Genomic DNA, 9,300 nt, shown 5'->3' on the forward strand with positions numbered 1-9,300 from the left:
GGTGGAGATTTTTAGAGTATTGGTGGTTGGTGTACTATTATCTGTTTATAGAAAAAAGCCTGTTTCTCACAACCTCTCGGGCTTAGGAGGAGTCTCAGGTTTGGAGTCTATCCAGATTTCGACAGAGGCAATATTGAGAGAGAAAAGCAGGCCGAGGAAGGATTATTTTCATAGCAATGAAGCCTTTGTTTCTTGAAGGAAATCTGAAGTGAATGAAAAAATTAAAGTTTTCCGGAAAGATGACAGTAGGCTATCCTAATAACTCAGAACAGATATGTATCTCTTGTTTTATGGGGATGAGCTTTAAAATGCACATTCCCTCCCCACTAATGGCGGGAGACTGAGAGCATCTGCGCGTCTACGTGCATCTATTTGTTATGGCTCCCACTATGAGTATATTTCTACCACTGAGGTCAAGTCTCGATTTGTTGCCATCTTGGTGGTTGTTGGTCTTAACCGGACTGCCCTTGTGTCCTTGTTTTTCTGCTTGCTTATTACATTAATAACAAGAGAAAATGCCAAAAACCTCGAATTGGCTAAGGATCAAGGCGTTAGGAACCTTCACCCATATTCCTGGCCGACTTATTCCGTGTGTGCCACTGGTCCACGTTCGGAAATTTAACACCTTGGCTGCCGGTTAGTCATCAGTTTTCAGAACAATGCTGAAAACGATGTTATAAAATAAACATGGAGTGGTTCAGAAAGGGCCTAGGACTTTAACAAGGGCCCAAAGTGGCAAGAACATGTATGAAAGCACTGTCTATATGAGCCACAGCAGGGAGCAGCAGTAAGGTCAGCCAAGAGCACCTTGCCTGGCTGTGCCACGAGGCAGCCAGAGCTCCTCCTGAAGGACGACCTATCTGCCCGTTAACAAGGAACCTCTAAGGTCGGCCAATGGCTTGAGCTTGTCCCCTGCGGCCTACCATCAGCCCCGGTAGAGACGTGCGACGCAGTGACGTCACGGGCTGGGACTCGGGGAAGTGACGCATCAGGGGTGGGAACTGCGGTCTTGCTAGTATGTCTGCTCTGACCCGCCTGGTACCTTTCGGTCGCGTTGGAGGCCGTCTGCTCCGAGGCTGCCGCGCGCGGGCGGCTGGAGACGGTGGAGTCCGTCAGTGAGTGTCGGGCGGGGGCGAGGGTTCGGCCGGCTTGAACAGGCAGCGCTGCCATCCGGACACTTGTCACCTTGAAGCAGTCGCCGGGGCGGGTGCGTGACACTCCGCTGCCGCCCCAGGCATGTTGGGTCTTGTAGTTTTTTGCCTGGACCGAAACTGGCCTTTTAGTAGGCTTGGTAGGGTAGAGGTGAAGGGATGGCGCAGGGTTGCGGGAGAGAGGCGTTAACTAAGACCCGAGTGATAAGAATCCAGCCCCGCACAGTCTCCGGGCCTGAGCCTTCTAAGCCGCTGGCTAGTGGAGGTCCGGAGCGCATGCAGACGGGTGGAGATGGGCTCTGAGACCAGACGGGTCCAGGCAGAGAGTGCCTTGGAGGGCAGCCACGGGAGACCTTAAGGCAGTAAAGTAGTAAGTCTGTTATTTTCACCATTAGGTACATTTTTACGATTAAAATTTGGCACTTTTTTTGAGCCTCATTATGTAGCCTCGACTGGCCTGGAACTCGTTGGTGATCCCTCCTGTCTCTGCCTTCGGAGTGCTGGGATTAAAGGCGTGCGCCCCCAAGTCTGTGTTTAAATTTGGCACTTTAAATCCTAGATTGGATGCTGTGTCTTATTCATTTTGTCTTCTCTCCAAGGAGATTTGTAAGACTTATAGCTTTATTTTGTTGTATTGATCTCTCTCTGTCTGTCTGTCCCCACCCCCCCTTACTCCCTGCCTTCTCCCCCGACCCCCTTCAATCACTCTCTCTTGACTGAGAGCATATAACCCGCAGGTTTTGTCCATCGAGATTTCTTTTAAGATCTTCATACCTTTTTGGGGATGCCTCCCGTCCAGTTTCACTCTGAATCCTTCACTTGGATTTCCCTTACCTCCAGCGTGGGAAGGGTCCCACTATTCAACCAAGTTCCCAGCACTTGGTTTGGGTTTTTGGGCCACAAAAGTCCAACCCAGCAGTAGTTTAGGTGCAAACCTACCTGAAGTTTGGCCTCTGGTAACTAAGTTCCAGCTTCCTTCTCCTTGATTTATTACTTTCGCCCTTTCATTCAGGAGTCTGATGATTAGAGCACCTGTCTTGGCCTCCGAGTCGTCTGAGTGGAATCCCTGTGAATGCCAGCTTCAGTATTTGCTTCCCAGGCATTTGTGCTCAGTTACTGATGCTTGAAAAAGGACCTTTTATTTATTTCATTTTAGCATCATGATTATTTTAATTGGGAGATTCCTCAGGATATCTAGATTGCCATAGTGCATTTTGTCTGGTTGTAGCATGACAAGTGTTTATTGAGAGTTTGTCCCCCCCCCCTTTTTTTTGGAGACAGGGTTTCTCTGTGTACCCCTGACTATCCTCGAGCTCACTTTGTAGATCAGGCTGTCTTCAAACTCACAGAGATCTGCCTGCCTCTGCTTCCAGAGTGCTGGGATTAAAGGCATGTGCCACTATGGCCTGGCTGCACAGGTAGATCTTGAGTAATAACTGTTAAATACAGTTGACAAACAAGGGAATTACAGAAGCAGCTCTGCTATCTTCTTTAAGTTGTGAAGCAATGACACCTGACAGAATGGCTAAAAGTAATAGGTGAACATGCTGTGGGGAGGCCTTGCCAGAGGACCAGGAGTTTGAGGCTAGCCTGGGCTACACAGGGAGACCCTGTCTACAGAAGAATAGAGCATGGTGATAGCACTCCTTTAATCTCAGCATTCAAGAGGCAGAGGCAGAAGGACGATGAATTCCTGGCCAACTTGGCTAAATAGTAAAGTCAAGGACAGCCTGGGCCACATGGCGAGGTTGCCTCATTAAAAATCACCTTTCACACCATTGATAACTAAGATCTCATTAAAAGCCTTCCAACTGAAAGTGCTATTGGCTGGGCAAACACTTAGACAAAAATAGATCTTTATCACCAAGACAACTTTAGGTGGTTGGAATTTCAATGAAGGGTTATGATTTGTGTGTATGTGTGTGTGTGTCACTTGGGACCAAACCCACGTTAGGCAAGTACTGTATCATTGTGCTATATACCCCAAGCACAAGAGTTAGGTCTTTAGTTAATAAAATGAAAAATAAAAACAATTATTAATTTTATTTGCTTGTAGGCAACATTCTTGGGTTTTGTCATCAAAATGCTTGTGATCACATTTGTAAAACATCTGTCTCATAAAGTTGTCTTATAAAGCTAAGACAACAGATAACAGTCATAAAGTCCAGTGGGTGCACATGGTGAATACTGAATAGATATCCAGCGATCTTTTAGAATGGGAGGGAATAATAAAAACAGTCCCAGCTTGTCAACAACCATCAGGGCTGGAGAGCTGGTTCAGTAGGTAAGAACGGGAGCAGCAGAACTTGAGTTTGGATGCTAGCACCCAGAGGGAGAGCCAGGAGTTGCCATCTGCACATATAACCGCAGTGCTGCAGGAACACAGTCAAGAGGATGCCTGGGCCCAGCCCCAGGCTCATTGGGAGATCCTATCTCAAAGGGATGTGGTCCAGAGTGACTGAGCAAGGCTCACTCTTCTGCTAGGACAGGAAGAACCATAGGAATATTGCTATTTACAAATTCTACAGGAAATTTCAGTGCATTTTTTGCTATGCTGGACTGAAATTGGAGAACATATTTTATATAGGCACACTCGAAATTTTTATATCTGGTTCGTATGCATCAACATATGGTTTGCCGCTGAATAGGTGATAGAAATACTTGCATTAAGTATAAATTACCTCATTTACATCAGAGTCAACTTACACTTACCATAGTCCCAGTTGAAAGTATAGCCCTTATGGAATGTATGCCCCAGCTTGCCAACAAATGCCTGCATGATACCTAGCAGATTTTAGTCAGGCTTATTGTTGCAGCTTCTTTGCTTTTTTTTTTTTTTTTTTCAGAGGAATAAGAATTTTAAAAAAGATTTTCTTATTCACTTTCCTATATGATAGTCTTTAAAATTTTCTTTTTTCTTTCATCTCCTGGGATAAGGTTGTGCAGCCCAGGCTGACCTTGAACTCTTGTGTAGCTGATGCTGAACTGCCTCCTGCCTTTCCCCTCCAAATGGTGATGACAGGTCTGTGCCCCAGGGCTTCGCTTCTGTGTGACAGTCTGCAGAAAGATTGCACTAGGGCATAGGATGTATAGTCTCTGAAGCACATAGAGAAAGTACACAGAACAAAAATGACTTTGATTTTCTTTTTCGGGGAGGGTAAGCTAATTACCTACTACTTCAGGTTCACAGTCCTTCATACAAAACTGTTGGGGTAGCACCCCATAATCATCACTAATATTTCTGGTGCAAAATGGTGACTGTTCACTAAATGAAACCATACATTTCAACTTGTCAGCTCAGCTACTTTTCCTGCCCCCCAAGTTTAAAGCAAGCTAAGTGACAAGCCGTTACGTGAAGGAAGTGGGAGCCTGCCAATCTGTATTTTGTGATGAGATGTGCTAGCTTCAGTTTTAAGGATGCTACAGAAAGCTGAGATGACTTCTCTGAAGTGGAGTAAGAAGCTGTTTCCCGTGTTGCCTTGTCTTCCAGTGCTGGCGGTGGTGTGCATATTCAGCCCCGGTACCGGGAGTTTCCCCAGCTTACCCGGTCCCAGGTGATCCAGGGCGAGTTCTTAAGCTCACTCATGTGGTTCTGGATTCTTTGGCGCTTTTGGCATGACTCGGATGCGGTGCTGGTAAGTACGGGGGATAGTTCCAGTCCTAATTTGAGAGCAGGAGAGGGGAGATGCATAGATAGCTTGTGTTTAGAGAATTTTTTCCTGTCCAGGTATATTCCTTTACCACCATATTGTCATATTACGTAGTAAAACTTGTCACTTTTGGACCTGTTTATATGTCGATGTCCATTGTGGGGAATCTGTGATTTGTGGTGTCCACTAGGTAGCCATGTGACAGGGTGGTGGTGGTGGTGGCTGAAAGTAATTCTAGGATTGGTGTGTTACACTTCATTTGTGGGTCAAAACTTTGGGTATTACGCAGTCCAGGCTGTGCTCACTTTCCATATAGGTAGATGGGATTGGCCCTTAACTCGCTGCCTTCTAAGCACTAGGCAGGCACCACCACAGCCAGCGTTACGTTCTTTTAAAATGCTTTACATCCTCTAGTCTGTCCAGAGGCCCAGAGCAACTAGATTTGGGTGTACTAGATAAAAGATAATTCATCTTGAGAAAGGGAGTTATTGGTCACTTTCTGTTATTCTATTGCTTGTCACATTTACATAGACTCTTGTTTTCTAGGAAATTACATCCTTAAGACATTGAAATCTTTTTTTTTTTTTTTTTTTGAGACAGGGTTTCTCTGTGTAGCCCTGGCTGTCCTGGAATTCACCCTCTAGACCAGGCTAGCCTCGAACTCAGAAATCTGCCTGCCTCTGCCTCCCGAGTGCTGGGATTAAAGGTGTGTGCCACCACTGCCCGGCCAAGACACTGAGGTTGGTTGTTGGGCACATGTTTAACAAGAATGAGTTCCCTGGGGTCCAATTCCCAGCACTAAAAGAAGCCAAAAAAGATGACATTTCAAAATTGAAGTTTATGAATCTAGGACACTTTGAATTTTAGTAAATTTAGGTTAGTTTTTAGGATAGGTGAGGGAAAAAAAAATCCAATTTAAATAGCTTCTTTAGTAACAAAACTGTCTTTAGCTGGCAATATGGCTCAGCAAGTAAAGGCACTTTGGGCTTGACAACCTGAGTTCCATCCCTGGAACCCATTTAATGGAAAAAGAACAGACCAGTTGATGGTCTTCTGCCTGTCCAAGGTGTGCTGTGGCGTGCATGCATGCATGCATGCATGCGGCCATATGCATGATAAGGAAATGTAAACAAAAGACACTACACAGGTTTTTATAGGTTCACGACTGTTACAGTGCTCTGCTTCTGTCCTCTGAGCACTTCTCTGTGCCCTTGCTTCTTGGAAATGAGCTTTGGCTGCACATTGCCTGTTGGAGACATCTGCATTTCAGTTGTATTAGGCTGTAGGCAGTGGACGATACTGCAGCAGCCAGGGCTCCAAGTCAGGATAAGACTGCATCCACCTGAGGTTCCCAAATCTCACAGCAGGAGGGAAAGGTGACAATGAGATACTGCTGAGATAAGTATATATGAAATCTGTGGCCTCCACTTAAACTCCATCATAAACATACTTGGCTTAGGCTGCTCCCTCTAAAAGAACCTAAGCCTGGGTAGTGAGTGGATTGAAGTGGGTTGAGCCACTGGCTCAGGGAGGGTAGTGCTCACGCTGTGTGTGGCAGGCGTCGGCTGTAGTGATTACATGGTTGTTTCTTCTCTCAAGCTTTAGTTTGAAACTTAACTAGCTGCGTTTATGAGTACAGACCTTTGACCTTGTTTTCTTTTGCTCCGTTGTCACCAGGGTCACTTTTCATATCCAGATCCTTCACAGTGGACAGATGAAGAACTGGGAATCCCTCCTGATGATGAGGACTGACACTGTAAACTCTCTGAACAAGTAGGTATGCCCTAAAGTTTTTTTGTTTTTTTTTAGGATACACACATTTTCATATGCATTGGTGTTTTCCCTGCATGTTTGTCTGTATGAGGGCACCAGATCCTTTGGAACCAGAGTACACACAGTTGTGAGCTGCTGTGTGGTTGCTGGGAATCAGAACCAGGTTCTCTGGAAGAACAAGTGCTCTTAACTGATGAGCCATTTCTCCAGCCTCTAAAGTTTTTTTAAATTCTGACTTGTTTTGTACTTTTGATCGCCTTAAACAAACATATCCCAACAGCTCGAAGCACTGCCACCATTTCTGTGTAACCGTTTTCATATTTGCTAGCCTGTGCCCCTTTATTCCTTCTTCTTATCATATATTAAAAACAAAAAAAGTATTTTTAGTGTTAGGTTATAGTTTTGGAATTCTAACCACCCACTGAATAAAGACAGGTGAGGTCTGCACAGGTAGGTCTCCGGGTTCAGTTGCCAGCACAGAACAAAGGGTAACAAAACAGAGAGGACCAGACTTGTTGGTCCTTGCTTTTGATACCAGCACTCAGGATGCGGAGACAGGAGGACCAGTACTACAGAGTTGGGCCAGCCGGAACTAGAAAAGACCCTGCCATGAAGAACAGTTGGGTGGTGGAACAGCCACTGGGAGGCAGAGGCAGGCAGATTCTCTGAGTTTGTGGCTACCCTGTCTCAAAAAACAAAACCACTAAACAACAACAACAGTTCTAGTCTGGTGACTTACAGTTAGAGTTTATGATATGAAGCGACAAAAGCATGGCCTGCTCTCACCATTCAGATGGGAAGATGGAATTAGTACTAAGGCTGGAGCAGAAAGGGTGATTTTGCTTTTCTCTTCTGAAAGACTACTCAGAGCTCAAAAAAATGCTTAATTGGATAAACAAGATTATGCATTTAGATTAGTAAATGTAATAGTTCTTAAAACTTAACTACTTTTCTTTTCCTACAGGAGCAAGGTGAGACATTTCAAGAAATTACAGACTTCATTAAACGTGTAAATTAAAGTGGCTTGCCAAAAATGAGGAACTGAGTTATGTTTCTGATGACGACTGTCCTTTATTTCCTATCCTCTAACTGCTTGCTGGTCCAAGTGGTTTGTGCCCTTTCAGCTGAACCTCTTGGGTCCCCTATGATGTAGGGGGCTATCAAGGACCATGGAGATTGTTTCTTGCTTAGCATCACTCACTTGTTAGGTTACCTATGACTCCAAAGCTTATGTATAACTTAAGTACCATGCCTCGTGTGTGCTGACAGGTGATGTGACCATATAGCTGCTCCAGAGATTGCTGCCCCAGAGGTTAGGGGTCAGGAGAGTCCACTGCTTTCCAAGTGGCCTCTTGTAGGACTCATAAGTCACATATGACTTAGAACTTCTTAGGGATGGAGATAAGGTTAAGATCTTCTATTTTTTCCCAAAATTTTGTTCCAGGGTGTCCCTTCACTTTCTGTGGCACCACAACAGTTTATGAGGAAGTCCTCCATCTACAGAGAAAAGTTTGGTGTGATATAGCTTGAGTACTTAATTACTCATTGGGTTTTTGATCACCTTGGTCTTTGGAATACAGTGCCAGGATTGGGGGGTGGGGTGGGGTTGCGCACCTATAATTTTCGCTTTGTGGAGAGTGAGGTCAGGGGATTGCTGGAGACAGCCTGGAGTACAGAATGAGATGTGTCTCAAATTCACCCAGACAAAAGGATTTTGTTTGTAGAGGACTTTAAGAAGTCAGTAATCATAACTGTGAAAAAATTCTACTGGATGATGAGGTAAGGCAGTGTCTTAGGGTTTCCATTCCGTGAAGAGACACTATGACCAAGGCAAGTCTTATAAAGGAAGACATTTAATTGGGGCTGGGTTACAGTTTCAGAGGTTCAGTCCATTATCATCAAGGTGGGAAGCATGGCAGCATCCAGGCAGACAAAGTGCTGGAGGAGGAGCTAAGAGTTCATCTTGATCCAAAAGCAGCAGGAGACTGTGCGACACTGGATGTAGCTTAAGCATTGGAGACCTCAGAGCCTACCCTCACAGTGACTCACTTCCTCTAACAAGGCCACACCTCTTAATAGAGCCATTGCCCATGGGTCATGCATTCAAACACAAGAGTTTATGGGGGAGGGGAGGTCAAATCTTTTTCAAATCACAGATGACGTAGCTGTACTGAGTAAGTAGGGTCTACAGAAGGCATGTCTAAGAACAAGGTGACTTACCAAGGTTGTTTGAGAGACAGCCTGATTTGGTTGTGAACAAGTAAGGAGAGGGTGGAACTAGGTGTTAATTATTGTAAGCTTGGGTCTGTCATTAAGTACTCCCAACCAACTTGTAGCAGGCTTCAAGCTGGACTATGGTATGTTTTCCTATAACACAGATATCTACTTCCTTTTCCTCGGTTGCCACAGTAGCAGTAGGAGCTGAAATGAGTGGAGCAGCTGCCTTTCTCACTGGCAGCCACAGAATCAGTCCTAGCTGTGGCACTGGGGATACTTCCATGGGGCTGTGTGAGTGCGAGCAAGCGTAACCAATCCAGAGGCTTTAAAAATGGAAAGACCAACAGAGTGGCTCTTTTCTGGTCCTTACCCTCTCATTCCTTGTGGCAGAAGAGCCACTTAGAATAAAGTCCACAACAGTGAGTGTAAGCAGGATAATCCCATTAGTTCTTTCCCTTAAAGGCAAAGAAGTTATGTAACAGGTAACTTTAAATACATTCTTTTATTTA

At 45.0% G+C, this 9,300-nt stretch overlaps 1 protein-coding gene across 2 annotated transcripts; it reads left to right on the forward strand.

Moving 5' to 3' along the window:
• The first annotated feature begins 967 nt into the window (after nt 1-967).
• On the forward strand, nt 968-7,611 carry Ndufb2 (NADH:ubiquinone oxidoreductase subunit B2). 2 transcript variants are annotated; one of them, XM_021191556.2, is made up of 4 exons: nt 968-1,115; nt 4,642-4,786; nt 6,479-6,578; nt 7,539-7,611. In XM_021191556.2, exons 1-3 carry the CDS (start codon nt 1,018-1,020, stop codon nt 6,551-6,553), a joined length of 318 nt encoding a protein of 105 aa, XP_021047215.1. In that variant the 5' UTR covers nt 968-1,017; the 3' UTR covers nt 6,554-6,578; nt 7,539-7,611. The 2 variants fall into 2 exon arrangements, with proteins under 2 accessions (XP_021047215.1, XP_021047214.1); XM_021191555.2 differs by having other exon boundaries at nt 6,479-6,574.
• Nucleotides 7,612-9,300: the final 1,689 nt, after the last annotated feature.

The sequence above is a fragment of the Mus pahari genome, chromosome 2 (assembly GCF_900095145.1).
Source record: "Mus pahari chromosome 2, PAHARI_EIJ_v1.1, whole genome shotgun sequence".
NCBI classification, from domain to species: domain Eukaryota; kingdom Metazoa; phylum Chordata; class Mammalia; order Rodentia; family Muridae; genus Mus; species Mus pahari.

Coding starts and splice junctions, on each gene's coding strand:
- Ndufb2 (XM_021191556.2), top strand. CDS start 1,018: ATGTCTGCTCTGACCCGCCTGGTACCTTTCGGTCGCGTTGGAGGCCGT. Junction 1,116..4,641: donor GGAGACGGTGGAGTCCGTCA/GTGAGTGTCGGG, acceptor CTTGTCTTCCAG/TGCTGGCGGTGGTGTGCATA. Junction 4,787..6,478: donor ATGACTCGGATGCGGTGCTG/GTAAGTACGGGG, acceptor CGTTGTCACCAG/GGTCACTTTTCATATCCAGA.